The following is a 23040-nucleotide window of genomic DNA, read 5'->3' as shown; positions in this document are numbered from 1 at the left end:
AGAGAAGGTAGCAGCTCCTTCCTTGTTTCCAAAAAGGTCTGAAGGTCCAGGTTTGGAAAGAGAACTACTGCTTTCAGGACACGATTACAAGTTGCCTGAATGTTGAGAGCTCTAACTTTTTCGTGTATGTTCTGCCAGCAGTAGGAGAGTGGAGGAGAAGCCTGAAAGCTGGAAATGGCCGCAGCTGGGAATGACCGCTCTTTCCATGTTTGTTCCCCCTACGCACAGGTAAATGCTGTAGATTGTAGAGTGGTTTGTACCCTTGATTCTCCTGACATATCTGTCTTGAAAGGGAGGGTGGTTATGTAAAGTTAGACATCGCTATGCCACTCTGCGTGGGTCCTGGCCCCATCTGTAGATCAAACAGCTGATTTTCAGGAGCAGTGAGAAGAGCTCACGATCCTCTAAACACCCAGCTGTCCCGACGACAGTCCAGAAGTGGCATGTTTTGGAGATGCTGCTCTGAGACCCAGCTGCTAATGTCTGGAACTGGGTGGAACTTCCCGTCACGTATTCAACTATTTTCAAGTGTGACTTTGATGTCCTTTAAAAAATGACATAGAAACTCATTAAGAAACCGCCGGTAACCCACGATACTGCACGCACTGCAGTACAGTAAGGAGACTGCTTTGCTCCTATTCTCATCTACAGACATCACGAAAGCTCCCTTGCCCTAGCTCAAGGTAACTTTAGAGTTATCTGGAGCTTAAGATAACTTTACATGTTCGAAAGTAGCAGCGCGTGGTCCCACAAAATCTTAGTCATATGTTCACAGCAGTACGCTGTATATGAATCCATTTAGTCCCGTTTTATTGCTGTACTGACAGTATCTGAAACCTGTTTTCTCCTGCAGCAGAAGTACAGCAACATCTCCTGTTTCTGGGAAAAACGACCATCAGGCTGCTTGAGGATCAGTTGCGCCTTCCATCACAGCAAACCTCGCAGCATAAATGGACTTTTTTTGCCGCCGAGTAACAGTGAGTAAAAATATTTTCTCAGCCGTTTCTCCAGTAGAGCTCTTAAGTAAGTGCACAAAAACGTCCTTCCAGCGCTTACGTAGCGTACGTGCAGGTGAAGAAATGTACCATGGCAAATCAATCAGGTATGATCCGCTATGCCGGCAAGTTGAAGGCAAAGAAAGGAATTGGATTGGCATTTGAATAGGGTTGCCATATGACTTTTTTTAGCTGTCTGCTTACGAATCTTTGTAACTATCGGTGACATGAAAGGTGAAGTCACAAAAGGCAGTTTAGGTTGCTAAGATCCATGGAGTAAAAATGTTGCCTTCCTTGGGTATTTGCTAGATGAAATCTCTCCAGGAGTGAAAATGGTTAGTGGGCAGGTAAGCACTTAAGAGAAATGAAAGGCAGCGTGTGTGGTTGGAGGGAGGAGGTTGTTAGGGCCACCAGCAGCAGTATCTGTTGATAGAGCACAACATGTTATATGGATGAGACACCCCTTGTACAGACAACATCAGATTACAGTGCTGTGTGTGCAGATGTATTTCCAGTTTGTCGTTTGGAATAAATTAATAAATCAATAAATACATTACTAATGAAATGAATAAATAAAGGCTCTACCAAGTTAAGTGTTGTATCTTAATTTCTCTTGCACGAGATACAACAAATCTGGTCTGCAGGAGTGCTACTAAAATGCCTTTAACATGATACACATGCTGCTCATAGGCAAGCAAGAGATGCACAAGAATCTGGTTGAGTGTAAATTAATGTCATGAACTTCATATTCCTTCTCAAAATCTACACTTTGCACTTAGTAGAGAGAGTTGTGGTTCAGAAGATTTTGAGAGAAAAAATTGTCGACAAGCTAAAAATTGGTACTCCTGTGCTTAGCGTTGCTAAACTCTTCAAAATCGATGCCATGGCCTGCCTATTATTCAGCATGTTTAAAATATTTTCACAGGTGGGGTTCTAAACTCATTGACTCACTTCAGCCCCCGTATTACTAATCCCATGTTGTCCCATAGTGTAAATATCTGCCTGCTTTTTCAGACTTTCTGTACTTGGAAGACGCTCTTTTGCCGACCTCAGCAGAAGATTTTTCGGAAAAGGCACAATCCGTCTATTTAATGACTCCTTCAGTATGGCAATGATTTCAAGAAGATACCTGCTGGCCTGAACCTGGATTTGATCTTCCAGTTCCCTCCTAACAAAATGAATGTAATGTTCTTTCCTGCAGATGCCCCATTGCAACAAGGTGTCCAAGAAGGGATTCCGCACCCAGCCCATGGTCAAGAGTCACTCAGAAATCAAAAGAATATTTTACGACCAATTCACCCTCCACTGACTATACACCTCAACGATGAAGACGACGATGAGGACGATGATGAAGAGGAGGAGAACGGTAAACAATTTTTTCTTTTGTTTACCGGGGGGTAGAAGGGGGTTTTCCACTCTCGCAATGCACTTTCCAACTCATTTATTAGCATAACCATCAAACCATCCTCTTTTGAGAAAAGAGGTCTTGACGGGTTTTTGACATAATCTCCAAACTATTGGAACTGGTAGTCACTCTTCAAAATTTCTCAAAATTTGGGGACAAAATGACAAGTTCAGGAGGTACTTCTTCTCTGGGAAACAAACTTTTGAACAGGGGCTGTACACTCTCCTCACTGAAGGTGAAGTCACAGGTTGGTTTACAAAAGGTAGCTGTGTGACTTCCCCTTAAATACTTTGCTCAAAGTATTTACCTATTAAACTGTCTTTCTTTCAAGCCACGAGTTTTCTCACTTTTTCTCTGCCGATTCTCTCCCCCATCCCACCATGGAGGGCAGGTTTCTCATGCTGACTAGAAGCCTTGTTTCACTGATTTCCTAAACTCTGTAGGCGGTCTCATTTTACTACAGAAAGATATTCTTCAATCTAGCAAAGAGAATCCCCTCAAAACTCTTCATTAGTTTAACCGAGTGTGTATGTGTATACATTTATTGCTATATTAGATTTTATTTAGGTTTTGAAATGTAGTTAAACCGTTGACTGAGAGACTCGTTGGGAAGGAATGAACCGTGCAGTCCCAGGGGGTGAAAGCGAGAGACCGACCTGCTCTCATGCGTGCACTCCGCAAATTCCTGTGCTAGTTCTCAGGCCGCCCCAAGCTGCTTTTCACTTTCCCCCTGCCCTTCGGGGCTGCCTGTTAGCGCTTCCTAACTCGGTTTCAGTCCGAGTAAGCCACCTCAATTTAAACAGTATAAAAAGGAGGGCTTTGCTGATCTTAGCGGCCTTAACTGAGACAGACAAGGAGCACTCCCTTCACCAGCTCTGCCGGCAGACATTGCAGCAGAGGAACTTTGGGCAGAGCTTGTTGTATACGTGTTGGAACTGCAATTCCACTGCAGCTGGAAACTCCTGCTATTCAGGAATCATTTTTCTGTCCAGAATCAGAGGTTGCCGTCAGAAAAAAACAAACCCTGACCACAATGAAACTCACGTTGGTTTTTGACCATTAAGAATTGTTGAAGGTCTTTGTATAGATACCGCGTAACCTTTTAAAAATACTGCCTACAGGTGCTCCTGACTGGGTGCCTCAGACTGCTGCAGACCTTGAAGAGGAAAGAGCAATAAAGGAAATATGCTATCAATCTGGTAAGTAGGAAATCAGTCACTCTTTCCTAAACAGCAATATAGTCACTCTTTCCTAAACAGCAATACTGCCGATACAGTAAACATTGGGTTTTTTCCTCCCCTGGGGGTATGTTTAGGAGAGTATTACGGGATTCAGTACCCTCAGGAACACCAATCAACAAAAACTGTGTCTTCACCTCGGGAAAATGAGCTACTACCCTGGGAAGCTACCGAGCGAGACTTGCAGGCAGGCAAGTGCTTTTCATCTTCTGGGACATCGTTTACCACTTTTTAAATTACTGTTACAGGGAGAAACTACTCCATAGCTTGCCCCTCCTCCCCTCTTCTTTAATGTAGTGACAATGAAGGATAGCGTATTACAAAGAGCGTCAACAGACTTCACTACTTTTTCCCCATATACATGGGTAGTGTCACACACGTGGCGACTACCTGCGCCCACTGGCGAGGGAAAAGGTAGAAATGGGCTATTAAGCCTATGTCTACTTTCCTGAGACACACGACAGAGGTGGTCTTCCCTACAATTTTTCCTCACGACCAAGATTTATGTCACCTCATTGAGATATACTTAGACTATCGACAAGGAAATCAGTAACAAACAGGCAAATACAGGTTCTAATATAGGTCTGTCTTTAGAATTAGATACATTCAGAGAAAAGGATAGAGATGTTTCCCCAAAGCATTTCTTCCAGACAGTTCTCTGAGGTTTTTGGTACCACAATGACATGCATCTTGAAAATACCAGAAATTCAGTCAGATAGGATCACTGAGGGAGGAAGAGAATGGCAGCGCCATTCCCCGGGCTTACACACAAGCAGCTAAACCACTCTCTCTGTTGCCCTTCCAGGCGACGGTGATACAATTCCTACAACATTTAAGAATGCAAAAGGAGAAGGAGAGAGCTCAGGAACGACAGTACCAGCAGAGACCATTCCCAGAACAGATCGTGGATCCTTTGAAAACGGAGGTAATACACTTTAGCATCAGCTTCTCTTTGCTGAACATCATGTGCTAAGTAAAAAAACCTGAACGTGCACGCATTAAGCTTCACCATTTTAGATCCGAGTTATTCTTTCTTTGTTATGTTCTAGAGACTCTTTCTCATGCTGCACCATTACCTGTAACAATCAAAACCACTCTTTACCATTCTGCTTGGGTTAGCATCATTCTAGTAAAAAAAGATCCTCTATGCTGATTCCAATTGAATTTTTCCTGCTTAATTTTGGAAAAGAATTGCTTCTGTGAAGTTATAAAACAGACATGTCCGCAGTAGAATACCCTTACCACTAGGTACGTTGACATCGGAGCTAAAGCCAATGTGACAAGGTTGAAGCTTTGGCCGTTCACTGGTAGTGCTGCAATGCTCCTTGGCACCACGTCAGCAACGCCAGGTCAGCTGTTACAAGCATGCCTGGGCCCATGCTGTAAACTGTATCACCGATGTGCCTGAGGATTAAACTTATATCAAGTTATAAACTGAAGTTAGTTTGCATGCCACATCATTTCAGTTGTTCAGCTCGCAGGACAACACGTAGCTCAACTGACGATGCAGCCGAGCCAGAGGAAAAGCGTGCCTCATGTGCAGCACGTGAGAAATAAGCACCGGTAGGCAGGACCATGCTAATTAAGGTTCCTGGTTTGTTGCTAACTGAGTTACCTTGTAGCGACACACAGACCAGGGTTGTCACCCTGTGCTGTGGAGTCCCTTTGCATTGGGTTCCCATTTAGATGGTACACTTTGACTTTGGAAAAGGATTTGTTCCCCCTGTGACACGCTGTCTTGGTTTTACCCCAGCCGGCAGCTAAGCACCACGCAGCCGCTCACTCGCTCCCCCCATCGGGATGGGGGAGAGAACTGGAAAAGTTAAAGTGAGAAAACTCGTGGGTTGAGATAAAGACATTTTAATAGGTAAAGCAAAAGCCGTGCGCACAAGCAAAGCAAAGCAAGGAATTCATTCACCACTCCCCATGGGCAGGCAGGTGTTCAGCCATCCCCAGGGAAGCAGGGCTCTGTCACGCGTAACGGTTACTTGGGAAGACAAACGCCATCACTCCGAACGCCACCCCCCCCCCTTCTCTTCCCCCCAAGCTCCTTATAAACTGAGCATGACGTCATATGGTATGGAATATCCCTTTGGTCAGCTTGGGTCACCTGTCCTGTCTGTCTCCTCCCAACTTCTTGTGCAGCCCCAGCCATCCCGCTGGCAGGGCAGTGCAAGAAGCAGAAAAGGCCTTGCCCTGTGTAAACACTGCTCAACAAGAAGTCCGTAGAACAAAAACATCTCTATATTATCAACACTGTCTCCCGCACAAATCCAAAACATATCCTCACACTAGCTACTATGAAGAAAATCAACCCTCTCAGCTAAAACCAGGACACACGCACATAAATTGCATGCAGCTTTTGATTCGCAGTGATTACAAACGCGTATGTGGATTAAAGCTAATGTTTGTACTTTTAAACTGTAAACCCAAAATACAGTATTCATGAAGATTTTCAAATTCATAATGAGAAGCATTCTAAGCCAGAAGCGGTCAAAGACATTGAACGAGTCCAACACCTTTGTGTTTATAGTCAATTTTTGAGTTTCCTTGCAAGATTTTGCAACTGTGAACTCTTCTAGAGGAACCATAACCGCTTCCGCTTTCCTTCTGAGGAACGGCACTTTTAACATGTACAGCCCAAGAAGACCTGTGTATGAAGTGGGAGATCTGCTTTAAAAAACAAAAAAAAAAAACCCAACCCAAAAATACCCCAAAACCACCAACCAAACAAAAAAGCATTTTTGGAGGAGAAGATTGTGCCTGCTTTTGCAAAAAGTAAATATGCGCTATTTTAATCCCTCAGGAACCAATCGCATGGAGCGGGTAAAGAACTATCCCGGTAAAGAAGCAAAGGAGAAGCAATGGATTTCCGAGGAAGAAAGCAAGTCCCATAACACAGGAACAGGAAAAGGTATTTTGAGAAAACAGTTGGCTTATTCCTTCTTGTTTACTCAACTCACAGATGACTTGGCAGGACCTAGTTAATTTCTGTTCTTAGTGTCAGATAGGGACAGTCCATATTTGGATTGGACTAGCCACAAAGAGCATTTGCTTTATCTAGGCCTTCCAGCCTCCGGCCTCCTGCAACATGTCCAATTTTGAAGGAATAGCCCAGCATTTTGGTCTGAGTTTGCTGCTTCTCTTTTAGGAATTCACACTCCAGACCCCAAAGCAAAACCACGTCGCCAACAAAGGGGTCAAAGTAAGGACGATGAAGCTGCTTCTGCTGTTCCTCCTGTGAGAGAAACTGGAAGAGACACTTATTTCAGTTCTTCAGAACCTCGAAGATCAGCATATGTAGTCTACCGTACTGCCACCGTCACCCAAGAACCAAAGTGCAATGGACCGACAGGTGGGTTCCTGCTTACACAGGATCCTTAAACGTTAAGAAAGTGATTTCATCTTGCCCGTTTCAGTCACCTCTCTTAAGCTGGGCTGAATCTCCACCTAGAGGTGCCTCCCTGTCTTAATTGCCAATCAAAGGAACCTCCTTCAGACACAGTAACCCCCACTTTCAGACAAATGAAGTGAAGCAAAAGGAATCCCAGCATCACCGCTTCGTCTCAGGGGCGAATAGTTGTGGGGTTTTTCTTTTTCTTTCATAGAGATTACAGAGAGAACATTCTCAATGCGAAGAACACATCTTATCAAATTTCCAGGTTGAGAAAGGATATAGCGTTTAAAAAAAAATGAAAAAAACAACCCCCCCCCAAAAAAGGCGATCAGCATTTTTGTCGTAAAAACCACCTTAGCACTTTCGCTACCTTTCTTTTCAGCAGTACCTGAGCCGTATGCTGGGAAACGCTCCAAACAAAAGAATCAGCTTGACGCAAATAGAAGATTTTGGACCCAAACCGAAAGCTATGGTAAGACTCACAGGCTGTGTGCAAAAGGAAAAATTTAGGACTATTGTGGAATTAGTACTTTGAATTAATGGAATTAATCTGGAATTAACAGAAAACCAGAGTATTCATAATAATGATTTCTAACCGAGTTTTACAGAAAACTAGTCAGTCATTGGGCAGCATACTCTGACGCAAAATCAACCACCTAGTACAAAAACATAACACTGCCTTGCATCTAGCGCTTTCCCAAGCAGGGACAAAAAAGGAGACCGGATTGTGGAGTAGTCTAATCTAAAAGCAACTGATGCCTTTGGGCAGGTTGTCTACACAGGAACATTCACTTTGTCCAAGTCAAGGATGTCCGTGGCACAATCCGCCTCCTTTGGAAGATCCTGTGAGCCTGATGGAAACGCTGCGAGATTACAGATGATCTTTAGAGTTCTAGGGGCAAAATCTATATTTAATACTACCTTGTATTTCAGAGGTGGTGTCTGAGTCACCCAATGTATGCATTGATACTTCAGCTAATGTAATATTTAATTTGCATACCAGGCTAAGAGAGTCTTTCCCTAAATTGCAGCTGAAATTAAGAAAGAGTGCCTGTCTTTTTTCTACAGACAAATATACTTCAGGCTCTTACAATGCACCAACTTGGAGGAAAAGAAATCCACACCCTAAAACGTTCTCAAAGTCTAAAACAACCAGTCAGGTAACTGAGATTAGAACCTCTATCTTGCGTCTTCTGTTGGAAGTCTAATTCTTAACACCTTTTGAACAGAGCATAGACTTTCCCTCTAATAAGTGATGCACAACATGTTCTGCCTATCTATTTTGACAACAGAGCCAAGAAGACAGGGAAGTGAACAGGAAAGGAGAGCGATACATAGACAGGAGAAAGAGATGAAGCCAGTTCTTCGACTTACAAGAGCAATCGAAATTGAAATGTGGAAATTATCAGCTGGAAAATCCAAAGAGGACACAATTGCAAATTCCAAAAATAAGATGCAGGAAGTACACGACAATGTTTCAAAACTGATTGAAAACACAAAATATATGTTCTGTGTGATCACAGATCCACTAAGGTTAATTTGTTATGAAAATTTGACTGTTGAAATGACTTTTGCAGATGATGTTTTAAGGCATAATTTCTAAGATGAATAAATACTAGCACTTTTTCACTTTGCAGTTTCAGAGGTCTTTTAATGCAACGCATCTTCTCGTTTCCTCCCAACCTCCACACTTCTGTTACTCTTCCCCAAAGAAATTACACACCCTTTACTATACAAGTTCTAGTGTGCAAGGCAGAACTACCAACCGGACATTTTAGAACCGGAGTAGTTCCTTGACTGGCACCTTCACTGCAACCAACCTATAAACACCTACTATCTTTACGGTAACTACCACTTTGTGGTCAAGATGTTTAATGACAGGTGAAGTCACAACAGCTGTAATCCAATAGAGCACACAATAGAAGTGAAACCTAAGTGAAACAAGGCTTCTAGTCAGCACGAGAAACCTGCCCTCCACGGTGGGATGGGGGAGAGAATCGGAAGAGAAAAAGTGAGAAAACTCGGGGCTTGAAATAAAGACACTTTAATAGGTAAAACAAAAGCCACACGCGCAAGCAAAGCAAGACAAGGAAATGGCTCACCACTTCCCATCGGCAGGCAGGTGTTCAGCCATCCCCAGGAAAGCAGGGCTCCATCACGCGTTAACGGTGACTTGGGAAGAAAAAAACGCCACCGCTCTGAGTCTACCCTCTTTCTTCTTCTTCTTCTTCTTCTTCTTCTTCTTCTTCTTCTTCTTCCCAAAGCCCCTTATATGCTGAGCATGACCTCCTATGGTATGCAATATCCCTTTCGTCGGCTGGGGTCAGCCGTCCCGGCTGTGTCCCCTCCCAACTTCTTGTGCACCCCCAGCTACTCGCTGGTGGGGGGGGGTGAGAAGCAGAAAAGGCCTTGACGCTGCCTGAGCACTGCTCAGCAGTAACCAAAATATCCCGGTATTAGCAACACTGTTTTCAGCACAAATCCACAACACAGCCCCACACTGTGCAGAAAAATAACTCTATCCTAGCCAAAACCTAGTGCAGGGAGGTCCCCTTACACGACCACCATCAAGATGGCATTGGTACTCAGAGCTGAACAACGAAGTTACTGACGTTTTGGCAATCGTTTCAGCTCTTCCATCCAGAACCCAAACACCCAGGGGAGAAAGTCACCCAGCCGACACACAGCAGTAGCTGCTGCTCCTGCTGCTGCTGCTGCTGCTACTAAAACCGGGAAACACGACCCGCAGGCCCACAGCCAGACAGGTGAATGCCACCCCAATCACAACAAGAAATAACTGTGATTGGGCACCATGACTTACTACTTTCACCTTGCGAAGTACTGCACCTCTTGCTGCCTCCGATGAATGCTTCTGTCATAAGTCCGATATTCCTCTGATCACCAAATAAAACTGCTGAAAGAAAAGAAAGAAAAGAAAGAAGAAACATGAGAGAGCAGCTTATTTTTCCCCCACAAGGCTCACAAGCTCCCAGTGCCGTCATGTTGGAGCGGCCTCGTTCCTTGCCCTGGCTGTTCCCTACACTTGGAAAAAGCAAACGCAACCTCAGGGCCAACACCTGGGTGCACCTGGCAGGAAAGGAGGGGGACAGAGCTGAAACGGCCCCCAAACGACCTTCCTTTCCCGCCTTCCAGGGGGGAGCCCTACAGAAACCTCTACCGTGCCTTTCGCTCCAGACCTGCAGCGACACTTCCCGCCGCCCGGGTCTCCCCCTCCCTGCAGCCAGGCCTCACTGAGGCACAGCTACACAGCTAAGAAGAGCCCCTGTTTGGATAGCTCTTGGCAGTGTTAACACTTTCTTACTCGGGCTGCTCCTGCCCGCTGGCAGTTCATTATTCATGGCCCTCGCCTGCTTTCCGGCATGTTCCTTCCCCTGTGTGCCCCAGTCAGCTGTAGGGCTTACGGACCTGTGGGAGCCCTTTCACTCACATTGTTTCTTGCTTCACAGCTCTTTGGGCCATCTCCTGATACCGGAGTCACAAACACATTGATCGGCTCCTCGAGAGACCTGAAGACTTCCAGTCATTTCAATGTCTCCGTGCTTCTCCCCCAGCTTGGGCATAACCACCGCTGAGCCAGCCTCGTACCATTTGTGCCCGTGGAGTCTCTGGCACCGGAAGTGTTCAGCTCCAAGTCACTGATGTCACTCAGTGTGGGAACTGTGACCCCCTGTCCTGGGGATCACAGCCTGCCTGACCGTTTTCCAGGACTGAAACTTCCTTTCCCCGCCTAGATATTGTCTGTTCAGAGGCAGCCTCGGACGGGAGCGAGAACAGAGGTCTTAATTAGGGACACAAGTGTACGCTCTTCTTTCTGCTTTAGCTGTGGCACTGGACATCATGGAAGCAAGAAAAAGCAATGAACCCCAACAACGTCAGCCGTTAACAGCTAGCAGTGTACTAACACGAAGCAGCAAGTTTCTCCATCCAAAGAAAGAGGTGCTGCAAGAAAAACATGGGCCAACAGGATTTTGGTTGAAAACCTAGTCAAAGGATAAGGATAAGCAAGAAGTTGGGTATTCTTGTAGCCCTGCCAAATGGGTTTGTTCCGGTTTACGTTAAAGAAACACCAGAAGGGGAGACCCTTTGAAACGGTCCGATTTTCCGTACTCTACTCTGAAGCAAGGGAGAGAGAGGAAGGTGTTCAAGCTGGACAGGCCACATAGCACCATCATGCTGATGTCACGAGCTGGAGGAGCAGTTGGGAGCTTTCGTAACGTAACATTCTATACCGGCTAGCAACTGCCTTCGTCCGTTCAGCAAGCCCGGAGAAGGTAGCAGCTCCTTCCTTGTTTCCAAAAAGGTCTGAAGGTCCAGGTTTGGAAAGAGAACTACTGCTTTCAGGACACGATTACAAGTTGCCTGAATGTTGAGAGCTCTAACTTTTTCGTGTATGTTCTGCCAGCAGTAGGAGAGTGGAGGAGAAGCCTGAAAGCTGGAAATGGCCGCAGCTGGGAATGACCGCTCTTTCCATGTTTGTTCCCCCTACGCACAGGTAAATGCTGTAGATTGTAGAGTGGTTTGTACCCTTGATTCTCCTGACATATCTGTCTTGAAAGGGAGGGTGGTTATGTAAAGTTAGACATCGCTATGCCACTCTGCGTGGGTCCTGGCCCCATCTGTAGATCAAACAGCTGATTTTCAGGAGCAGTGAGAAGAGCTCACGATCCTCTAAACACCCAGCTGTCCCGACGACAGTCCAGAAGTGGCATGTTTTGGAGATGCTGCTCTGAGACCCAGCTGCTAATGTCTGGAACTGGGTGGAACTTCCCGTCACGTATTCAACTATTTTCAAGTGTGACTTTGATGTCCTTTAAAAAATGACATAGAAACTCATTAAGAAACCGCCGGTAACCCACGATACTGCACGCACTGCAGTACAGTAAGGAGACTGCTTTGCTCCTATTCTCATCTACAGACATCACGAAAGCTCCCTTGCCCTAGCTCAAGGTAACTTTAGAGTTACCTGGAGCTTAAGATAACTTTACATGTTCGAAAGTAGCAGCGCGTGGTCCCACAAAATCTTAGTCATATGTTCACAGCAGTACGCTGTATATGAATCCATTTAGTCCCGTTTTATTGCTGTATTGACAGTATCTGAAACCTGTTTTCTCCTGCAGCAGAAGTACAGCAACATCTCCTGTTTCTGGGAAAAACAACCATCAGGCTGCTTGAGGATCAGTTGCGCCTTCCATCACAGCAAACCTCGCAGCATAAATGGACTTTTTTTGCCGCCGAGTAACAGTGAGTAAAAATATTTTCTCAGCCGTTTGTCCAGTAGAGCTCTTAAGTAAGTGCACAAAAACGTCCTTCCAGCGCTTACGTAGCGTACGTGCAGGTGAAGAAATGTACCATGGCAAATCAATCAGGTATGATCCGCTATGCCGGCAAGTTGAAGGCAAAGAAAGGAATTGGATTGGCATTTGAATAGGGTTGCCATATGACTTTTTTTAGCTGTCTGCTTACGAATCTTTGTAACTATCGGTGACATGAAAGGTGAAGTCACAAAAGGCAGTTTAGGTTGCTAAGATCCATGGAGTAAAAATGTTGCCTTCCTTGGGTATTTGCTAGATGAAATCTCTCCAGGAGTGAAAATGGTTAGTGGGCAGGTAAGCACTTAAGAGAAATGAAAAGCAGCGTGTGTGGTTGGAGGGAGGAGGTTGTTAGGGCCACCAGCAGCAGTATCTGTTGATAGAGCACAACATGTTATATGGATGAGACACCCCTTGTAGAGACAACATCAGATTACAGTGCTGTGTGTGCAGATGTATTTCCAGTTTGTCGTTTGGAATAAATTAATAAATTAAATCAATAAATACATTACTAACGAAATGAATAAATAAAGGCTCTACCAAGTTAAGTGTTGTATCTTAATTTCTCTTGCACGAGATACAACAAATCTGGTCTGCAGGAGTGCTACTAAAATGCCTTTAACATGATACACATGCTGCTCATAGGCAAGCAAGAGATGCACAAGAATCTGGTTGAGTGTAAATTAATGTCATGAACTTCATATTCCTTCTCAAAATCTACACTTTGCACTTAGTAGAGAGAGTTGTGGTTCAGAAGATTTTGAGAGAAAAAATTGTCGACAAGCTAAAAATTGGTACTCCTGTGCTTAGCGTTGCTAAACTCTTCAAAATCGATGCCATGGCCTGCCTATTATTCAGCATGTTTAAAATATTTTCACAGGTGGGGTTCTAAACTCATTGACTCACTTCAGCCCCCGTATTACTAATCCCATGTTGTCCCATAGTGTAAATATCTGCCTGCTTTTTCAGACTTTCTGTACTTGGAAGACGCTCTTTTGCCGACCTCAGCAGAAGATTTTTCGGAAAAGGCACAATCCGTCTATTTAATGACTCCTTCAGTATGGCAATGATTTCAAGAAGATACCTGCTGGCCTGAACCTGGATTTGATCTTCCAGTTCCCTCCTAACAAAATGAATGTAATGTTCTTTCCTGCAGATGCCCCATTGCAACAAGGTGTCCAAGAAGGGATTCCGCACCCAGCCCATGGTCAAGAGTCACTCAGAAATCAAAAGAATATTTTACGACCAATTCACCCTCCACTGACTATACACCTCAACGATGAAGACGACGATGAGGACGATGATGAAGAGGAGGAGAACGGTAAACAATTTTTTCTTTCGTTTACCGGGGGGTAGAAGGGGGTTTTCCACTCTCGCAATGCACTTTGCAACTCGTTTATTAGCATAACCATCAAACCATCCTCTTTTGAGAAAAGAGGTCTTGACGGGTTTTTGACATAATCTCCAAACTATTGGAACTGGTAGTCACTCTTCAAAATTTCTCAAAATTTGGGGACAAAATGACAAGTTCAGGAGGTGGTACTTCTTCTCTGGGAAACAAACTTTTGAACAGGGGCTGTACACTCTCCTCACTGAAGGTGAAGTCACAGGTTGGTTTACAAAAGGTAGCTGTGTGACTTCCCCTTAAATACTTTGCTCAAAGTATTTACCTATTAAACTGTCTTTCTTTCAAGCCACGAGTTTTCTCACTTTTTCTCTGCCGATTCTCTCCCCCATCCCACCATGGAGGGCAGGTTTCTCATGCTGACTAGAAGCCTTGTTTCACTGATTTCCTAAACTCTGTAGGCGGTCTCATTTTACTACAGAAAGATATTCTTCAATCTAGCAAAGAGAATCCCCTCAAAACTCTTCATTAGTTTAACCAAGTGTGTATGTGTATACATTTATTGCTATATTAGATTTTATTTAGGTTTTGAAATGTAGTTAAACCGTTGACTGAGAGACTCCTTGGGAAGGAATGAACCGTGCAGTCCCAGGGGGTGAAAGCGAGAGACCGACCTGCTCTCATGCGTGCACTCCGCAAATTCCTGTGCTAGTTCTCAGGCCGCCCCAAGCTGCTTTTCACTTTCCCCCTGCCCTTCGGGGCTGCCTGTTAGCGCTTCCTAACTCGGTTTCAGTCCGAGTAAGCCACCTCAATTTAAACAGTATAAAAAGGAGGGCTTTGCTGATCTTAGCGGCCTTAACTGAGACAGACAAGGAGCACTCCCTTCACCAGCTCTGCCGGCAGACATTGCAGCAGAGGAACTTTGGGCAGAGCTTGTTGTATACGTGTTGGAACTGCAATTCCACTGCAGCTGGAAACTCCTGCTATTCAGGAATCATTTTTCTGTCCAGAATCAGAGGTTGCCGTCAGAAAAAAACAAACCCTGACCACAATGAAACTCACGTTGGTTTTTGACCATTAAGAATTGTTGAAGGTCTTTGTATAGATACCGCGTAACCTTTTAAAAATACTGCCTACAGGTGCTCCTGACTGGGTGCCTCAGACTGCTGCAGACCTTGAAGAGGAAAGAGCAATAAAGGAAATATGCTATCAATCTGGTAAGTAGGAAATCAGTCACTCTTTCCTAAACAGCAATATAGTCACTCTTTCCTAAACAGCAATACTGCCGATACAGTAAACATTGGGTTTTTTCCTCCCCTGGGGGTATGTTTAGGAGAGTATTACGGGATTCAGTACCCTCAGGAACACCAATCAACAAAAACTGTGTCTTCACCTCGGGAAAACGAGCTACTACCCTGGGAAGCTACCGAGCGAGACTTGCAGGCAGGCAAGTGCTTTTCATCTTCTGGGACATCGTTTACCACTTTTTAAATTACTGTTACAGGGAGAAACTACTCCATAGCTTGCCCCTCCTCCCCTCTTCTTTAATGTAGTGACAATGAAGGATAGCGTATTACAAAGAGCGTCAACAGACTTCACTACTTTTTCCCCATATACATGGGTAGTGTCACACACGTGGCGACTACCTGCGTCCACTGGCGAGGGAAAAGGTAGAAATGGGCTATTAAGCCTATGTCTACTTTCCTGAGACACACGACAGACGTGGTCTTCCCTACAATTTTTCCTCACGACCAAGATTTATGTCACCTCATTGAGATAGACTTAGACTATCGACAAGGAAATCAGTAACAAACAGGCAAATACAGGTTCTAATATAGGTCTGTCTTTAGAATTAGATACATTCAGAGAAAAGGATAGAGATGTTTCCCCAAAGCATTTCTTCCAGACAGTTCTCTGAGGTTTTTGGTACCACAATGACATGCATCTTGAAAATACCAGAAATTCAGTCAGATAGGATCACTGAGGGAGGAAGAGAATGGCAGCGCCATTCCCTGGGCTTACACACAAGCAGCTAAACCACTCTCTCTGTTGCCCTTCCAGGCGACGGTGATACAGTTCCTACAACATTTAAGAATGCAAAAGGAGAAGGAGAGAGCTCAGGAACGACAGTACCAGCAGAGACCATTCCCAGAACAGATCGTGGATCCTTTGAAAACGGAGGTAATACACTTTAGCATCAGCTTCTCTTTGCTGAACATCATGTGCTAAGTAAAAAAACCTGAACGTGCACGCATTAAGCTTCACCATTTTAGATCCGAGTTATTCTTTCTTTGTTATGTTCTAGAGACTCTTTCTCATGCTGCACCATTACCTGTAACAATCAAAACCACTCTTTACCATTCTGCTTGGGTTAGCATCATTCTAGGAAAAAAAAATCCTCTATGCTGATTCCAATTGAATTTTTCCTGCTTAATTTTGGAAAAGAATTGCTTCTGTGAAGTTATAAAACAGACATGTCCGCAGTAGAATACCCTTACCACTAGGTACGTTGACATCGGAGCTAAAGCCAATGTGACAAGGTTGAAGCTTTGGCCGTTCACTGGTAGTGCTGCAATGCTCCTTGGCACCACGTCAGCAACGCCAGGTCAGCTGTTACAAGCATGCCTGGGCCCATGCTGTAAACTGTATCACCGATGTGCCTGAGGATTAAACTTATATCAAGTTATAAACTGAAGTTAGTTTGCATGCCACATCATTTCAGTTGTTCAGCTCGCAGGACAACACGTAGCTCAACTGACGATGCAGCCGAGCCAGAGGAAAAGCGTGCCTCATGTGCAGCACGTGAGAAATAAGCACCGGTAGGCAGGACCATGCTAATTAAGGTTCCTGGTTTGTTGCTAACTGAGTTACCTTGTAGCGACACACAGATCAGGGTTGTCACCCTATGCTCTGGAGTCCCTTTGCATTGGGTTCCCATTTAGATGGTACACTTTGACTTTGGAAAAGGATTTGTTCCCCCTGTGACACGCACATAAATTGCATGCAGCTTTTGATTCGCAGTGATTACAAACGCGTATGTGGATTAAAGCCAATGTTTGTACTTTTAAACTGTAAACCCAAAATACAGTATTCATGAAGATTTGCAAATTCATAATGAGAAGCATTCTAAGCCAGAAGCGGTCAAAGACATTGAACGAGTCCAACATCTTTGTGTTTATAGTCAATTTTTGAGTTTCCTTGCGAGATTTTGCAACGGTGAACTCTTCTAGAGGAACCATAACCGCTTCCGCTTTCCTTCTGAGGAACGGCACTTTTAACATGTACAGCCCAAGAAGACCTGTGTATGAAGTGGGAGATCTGCTTTAAAAAAAAAAACCAAAACCAAAAACCAAAAAAAATTCCCAAAAAACCCAACCAAACAAAAAAGCATTTTTGGAGGAGAAGATTGTGCCTGCTTTTGCAAAAAGTAAATATGCGCTATTTTAATCCCTCAGGAACCAATCGCATGGAGCGGGTAAAGAACTATCCCGGTAAAGAAGCAAAGGAGAAGCAATGGATTTCCGAGGAAGAAAGCAAGTCCCATAACACAGGAACAGGAAAAGGTATTTTGAGAAAACAGTTGGCTTATTCCTTCTTGTTTACTCAACTCACAGATGACTTGGCAGGACCTAGTTAATTTCTGTTCTTAGTGTCAGATAGGGACAGTCTGAGTTTGCTGCTTCTCTTTTAGGAATTCACACTCCAGACCCCAAAGCAAAACCACGTCGCCAACAAAGGGGTCAAAGTAAGGACGATGAAGCTGCTTCTGCTATTCCTCCAGTGAGAGAAACTGGAAGAGACACTTATTTCAGTTCTTCAGAACCTCGAAGATCAGCATATGTAGTCTACCGTACTGCCACCGTCACCCAAGAACCAAAGTGCAATGGACCGACAGGTGGGTTCCTGCTTACACAGGATCCTTAAACGTTAAGAAAGTGATTTCATCTTGCCCGTTTCAGTCACCTCTCTTAAGCTGGGCTGAATCTCCACCTAGAGGTGCCTCCCTGTCTTAATTGCCAATCAAAGGAGCCTCCTTCAGACACAGTAACCCCCACTTTCAGACAAATGAAGTGAAGCAAAAGGAATCCCAGCATCACCGCTTCGTCTCAGGGGCGAATAGTTGTGGGGTTTTTCTTTTTCTTTCATAGAGATTACAGAGAGAACATTCTCAATGCGAAGAACACATCTTATCAAATTTCCAGGTTGAGAAAGGATATAGCGTTTAAAGAAAAAAAAAAAACCCCCCCCCCCCCAAAAAAAAAGGCGATCACCATTTTTGTCGTAAAAACCACCATTAGCACTTTCGCTACCTTTCTTTTCAGCAGTACCTGAGCCGTATGCTGGGAAACGCTCCAAACAAAAGAATCAGCTTGATGCAAATAGAAGATTTTGGACCCAAACCGAAAGCTATGGTAAGACTCACAGGCTGTGTGCAAAAGGAAAAAATTAGGACTATTGTGGAATTAGTACTTTGAATTAATGGAATTAATCTGGAATTAACAGAAAACCAGAGTATTCATAATAATGATTTCTAACCGAGTTTTACAGAAAACTAGTCAGTCATTGGGCAGCATACTCTGACGCAAAATCAACCACCTAGTACAAAAACATAACACTGCCTTGCATCTAGCGCTTTCCCAAGCAGGGACAAAAAAGGAGACCGGATTGTGGAGTAGTCTAATCTAAAAGCAACTGATGCCTTTGGGCAGGTTGTCTACACAGGAACATTCACTTTGTCCAAGTCAAGGATGTCCGTGGCACAATCCGCCTCCTTTGGAAGATCCTGTGAGCCTGATGGAAACGCTGCGAGATTACAGATGATCTTTAGAGTTCTAGGGGCAAAATCTATATTTAATACTACCTTGTATTTCAGAGGTGGTGTCTGAGTCACCCAATGTATGCATTGATACTTCAGCTAATGTAATATTTAATTTGCATACCAGGCTAAGAGAGTCTTTCCCTAAATTGCAGCTGAAATTAAGAAAGAGTGCTTGTCTTTTTTCTACAGACAAATATACTTCAGGCTCTTACAATGCACCAACTTGGAGGAAAAGAAATCCACACCCTAAAACGTTCTCAAAGTCTAAAACAACCAGTCAGGTAACTGAGATTAGAACCTCTATCTTGCGTCTTCTGTTGGAAGTCTAATTCTTAACACCTTTTGAACAGAGCATAGACTTTCCCTCTAATAAGTGATGCACAACATGTTCTGCCTATCTATTTTGACAACAGAGCCAAGAAGACAGGGAAGTGAACAGGAAAGGAGAGCGATACATAGACAGGAGAAAGAGATGAAGCCAGTTCTTCGACTTACAAGAGCAATCGAAATTGAAATGTGGAAATTATCAGCTGGAAAATCCAAAGAGGACACAATTGCAAATTCCAAAAATAAGATGCAGGAAGTACACGACAATGTTTCAAAACTGATTGAAAACACAAAATATACGTTCTGTGTGATCACAGATCCACTAAGGTTAATTTGTTATGAAAATTTGACTGTTGAAATGACTTTTGCAGACGATGTTTTAAGGCATAATTTCTGAGATGAATAAATACTAGCACTTTTTCACTTTGCAGTTTCAGAGGTCTTTTAATGCAATGCATCTTCTCGTTTCCTCCCAACCTCCACACTTCTGTTACTCTTCCCCAAAGAAATTACACACCCTTTACTATACAAGTTCTAGTGTGCAAGGCAGAACTACCAACCGGACATTTTAGAACCAGAGTAGTTCCTTGACTGGCACCTTCACTGCAACCAACCTATAAACACCTACTATCTTTACGGTAACTACCACTTTGCGGTCAAGATGTTTAATGACAGGTGAAGTCACAACAGCTGTAATCCAATAGAGCACACAATAGAAGTGAAACCTAAGTGAAACAAGGCTTCTAGTCAGCACGAGAAACCTGCCCTCCACGGTGGGATGGGGGAGAGAATCGGAAGAGAAAAAGTGAGAAAACTCGGGGCTTGAAATAAAGACACGTTAATAGGTAAAACAAAAGCCACACGCGCAAGCAAAGCAAGACAAGGAAATGGCTCACCACTTCCCATCGGCAGGCAGGTGTTCAGCCATCCCCAGGAAAGCAGGGCTCCATCACGCGTTAACGGTGACTTGGGAAGAAAAAAACGCCACCGCTCTGAGTTTACCCCCTTTCTTCTTCTTCTTCTTCTTCTTCTTCCCAAAGCCCCTTATATGCTGAGCATGACCTCCTATGGTATGCAATATCCCTTTAGTCGGCTGGGGTCAGCCGTCCCGGCTGTGTCCCCTCCCAACTTCTTGTGCACCCCCAGCTACTCGCTGGTGGGGGGGGGTGAGAAGCAGAAAAGGCCTTGACGCTGCCTGAGCACTGCTCAGCAGTAACCAAAATATCCCGGTATTAGCAACACTGTTTTCAGCACAAATCCACAGCACAGCCCCACACTGTGCAGAAAAATAACTCTATCCGAGCCAAAACCTAGTGCAGGGAGGTCCCCTTACACGACCACCATCAGGATGGCATTGGTACTCAGAGCTGAACAACGAAGTTACTGACGTTTTGGCAATCGTTTCAGCTCTTCCATCCAGAACCCAAACACCCAGGGGAGAAAGTCACCCAGCCGACACACAGCAGTAGCTGCTGCTCCTGCTGCTGCTGCTGCTACTAAAACCGGGAAACACGACCCGCAGGCCCACAGCCAGACAGGTGAATGCCACCCCAATCACAACAAGAAATAACTGTGATTGGGCACCATGACTTACTGCTTTCACCTTGCGAAGTATTGCACCTCTTGCTGCCTCCGATGAATGCTTCTGTCATAAGTCCGATATTCCTCTGATCACCAAATAAAACTGTTGAAAGAAAAGAAAGAAAAGAAAGAAGAAAAATGGGAGCGCAGCTTATTTTTCCCCCACGAGGCTCACAAGCTCCCAGGGCCGTCATGTTGGAGCGGCCTCGTTCCTTGCCCTGGCTGTTCCCTACACTTGGAAAAAGCAAACGCAACCTCAGGGCCAACACCTGGGTGCACCTGGCAGGAAAGGAGGGGGACAGAGCTGAAACGGCCCCCAAACGACCTTCCTTTCCCGCCTTCTAGGGGGGAGCCCTACGGAAACCTCTACCGTGCCTTTCGCTCCAGACCTGCGGCGACACTTCCCGCCGCCTGGGTCTCCCCCTCCCCGCAGCCGGCCCGGGCCGGGCCGGGCGGACCTGGCACGGTCGGTGCTGCTGCCTGTCCCGGCCCCGCCGCCGGCACTGCGGCCCCGCCCGCCTCCCGCCCGGCCCCGTGCCGCCCCGGCCACCTGGCGCTCCCGCTTGGCCGACGGCTCCTCCTTCACCTCGGTCACGAACAGACACGGCACCTTCCGCTGCACCGCGCCCCGCCGGCTCATGGCCCCGGCCGGACGGCCGACCGCTCGCCGGGGACGGCGGGGCGGGGCGGGGCGCGGGGCGGTCGCCTCTCTCCAGCAGCCCTCAGCGAGGCGCTGGCTCCACCGCCCGGCGGGGCCCGGCCGCGGGCCTGGGGCAGCTCCGCTTTCCACAGCGGCGGCTCCCGCCGCGGCAGGGCCGCCCCGCCCCAGCTGTGCTCGGCGCCGGGCTGAGGCGGCCGCGTGGTGGCCCGGTGCGCGCCGCGGCGGCGGCCGTTAGCCGGTGGCGGTGCCGTTCCCCTGGCCGGGCAGCCTTTCCTCAGGCTGTCTTTTCTGCTTGCCGGGGTGCCGCGGGCCTGGGGCGTGGAGGCCCTGTCCCCAGGCTGGGTGCGGGGACCTCTCCGTGCCCGATTTGGCCTCCGTCAGGACAGCTGCCTCCTCTTGCTTGTTACCCAGGCTCTCCGCCTCGGTACACGGCCCTGGCCCCGTCTGTGGCGGGTTGACCCTGCCGGCACGCCAGGTGCCCACCAAAGCTGCTCTGTCACTCCCCTCCTCATTTAGGACCAAGCCAATCCCAGTGGGGTAATGAGAAATAAACCCGAAACCTTAAAACACCTTCCCCCGCCCCCCCTTCCGCCCAGGCTCAAGTTCTCACCTGCTTTTGCTCTACCTCCTCCCCGCGAGCGGTACAGGGGGACGGGGAGTCGGGGTTGCGCTCAGTTCATCCCATGTTCTCTCTGCCGCCCCTTCCTCTTCACGCTCTTCCCCTGCTCCAGCGTGGGGTCCCTTCCACAGGAGACAGGCATAGAATCACAGCTTGCTTTGGGTTGGAAGATCACCTAGTTCCAAGCCCCCTGCCATGGGCAGGGACACCCTCCACTAGACCACGTTGCCCAAAGGCCCATCCAACCTGGCCTTGAACACTTCCAGGGAGGGGGCATCCACAGCTTCTCTGGGCAACCTGTTCCAGTGCCTCACCACCCTCACAGTGAAGAATTTCTTTCTCATATCTAATCTAAGTCTACCCTCCTGCAGTTTAAACCCTTTAGCCGTCGCCCTGTCAGTACATGCCCTTGTAAACAGTCCCTCTCCAGCTTTCCTGTAGGCCCCCTTCAGGTACTGGAAGGCTGCTCTAAGGTCTCCCCAGAGCCTTCTCTTCTCCAGGCTGAACAACCCCACCTCTCCCAGCTGGTCTTCATAGGAGAGGGGCTCCAGCCCTCTGACCAGCTTTGTGGCCCTCCTCTGGACTCGCTCCAACAGCTCCATGTCCTTCTAATGTTGGGGCCCCCAGAGCTGGATGCAGTCCTCCAGGTGGGGTCTCACAAGAGCGGAGTAGAGGGGCAGAATCCCCTCCCTCGACCTGCTGGTCACACTTCTTTTGATGCAGCCCAGGATACGGTTGGCTTTCTGGGCCGCAAGCGCGCATCGCCGGCTCTTGTTGAGCTTCTCATCGATCAACACCCCCAAGTCCTTCTCCTCAGGGCTGCTCTCAATCCATTCTCCACTGCCCAGCCTGCAGCTGTGCTTGGGATCACCCCAACCCATGTGCGGGACCTTGCCCTTGGCCTTGTGAAACTTCACGTGGTTTGCACGGCCCCACCTCTCAAGCCTGTCAAGGTCCCTCTGGATGGCCCAGAGCTCCTTGTTCAGCCATGCAGGCCTCCTGGTGTTTTTGCCTGACTTCCTCTTTGTTGGGATGCATCGCTCCTGAGCTTGGAAGAGGTGATCCTTGAATGCTAAGCAGCTTTCTTGGGCCCCTCTTCCTTCCAGGGCTTTATCCCATGGTACGCTACCAAGCAGGTCCCTGAAGAGACCAAAGTCTGCTCTCCTGAAGTCCAGGGTAGGGAGCTTGCTGTGCGCCCTCCTCACTGCCCTGAGGATCTTGACCTCCACCCTCTCCTGGTCACTGCCGCCAAGGCTGCCCTTGAGCTTCACGTCTAAATCATCTAACAGTTTAGTAAAGAAAAAGGAATCAGCCAACTGTTTT

General features: G+C 46.4%; 2 protein-coding genes across 2 annotated transcripts; both read left to right on the top strand.

Moving 5' to 3' along the window:
* Nucleotides 1-44: 44 nt before the first annotated feature.
* On the top strand, nt 45-11040 carry LOC129201626 (uncharacterized protein C12orf50 homolog). Its single transcript, XM_054813159.1, has 11 exons — nt 45-228; nt 854-977; nt 2197-2361; nt 3522-3599; nt 3716-3829; nt 4444-4563; nt 6445-6522; nt 6790-6843; nt 8328-8568; nt 9667-9800; nt 10877-11040. Exons 1-11 carry the CDS (start codon nt 175-177, stop codon nt 11038-11040), a joined length of 1326 nt encoding a protein of 441 aa, XP_054669134.1. The 5' UTR covers nt 45-174.
* A 240-nt stretch (nt 11041-11280) lies between these two features.
* Nucleotides 11281-19005, top strand: LOC129201621 (uncharacterized protein C12orf50 homolog). The gene is made up of 10 exons (XM_054813151.1): nt 11281-11548; nt 12174-12297; nt 13522-13686; nt 14850-14927; nt 15044-15157; nt 15772-15891; nt 17166-17273; nt 17402-17605; nt 18719-18810; nt 18943-19005. Exons 1-10 carry the CDS (start codon nt 11495-11497, stop codon nt 19003-19005), a joined length of 1122 nt encoding a protein of 373 aa, XP_054669126.1. The 5' UTR covers nt 11281-11494.
* The last annotated feature ends 4035 nt before the right edge of the window (nt 19006-23040 follow it).

Source organism: Grus americana, chromosome 1 (genome assembly GCF_028858705.1).
Source record: "Grus americana isolate bGruAme1 chromosome 1, bGruAme1.mat, whole genome shotgun sequence".
Taxonomy (NCBI): domain Eukaryota; kingdom Metazoa; phylum Chordata; class Aves; order Gruiformes; family Gruidae; genus Grus; species Grus americana.
This window is presented reverse-complemented; position numbering and strand designations above follow the sequence as displayed.

Bases quoted from the DNA above. Each gene is read 5' to 3' on its own strand.
- LOC129201621 (XM_054813151.1), top strand. From the start codon at position 11,495: ATGGCCGCAGCTGGGAATGACCGCTCTTTCCATGTTTGTTCCCCCTAC. The intron at 13,687-14,849 runs GTAAACAATTTT...TACTGCCTACAG, and splicing joins TGATGAAGAGGAGGAGAACG to GTGCTCCTGACTGGGTGCCT. The intron at 15,158-15,771 runs GCAAGTGCTTTT...TTGCCCTTCCAG, and splicing joins CGAGCGAGACTTGCAGGCAG to GCGACGGTGATACAGTTCCT.
- LOC129201626 (XM_054813159.1), top strand. From the start codon at position 175: ATGGCCGCAGCTGGGAATGACCGCTCTTTCCATGTTTGTTCCCCCTAC. The intron at 2,362-3,521 runs GTAAACAATTTT...TACTGCCTACAG, and splicing joins TGATGAAGAGGAGGAGAACG to GTGCTCCTGACTGGGTGCCT. The intron at 3,600-3,715 runs GTAAGTAGGAAA...GGGTATGTTTAG, and splicing joins GGAAATATGCTATCAATCTG to GAGAGTATTACGGGATTCAG.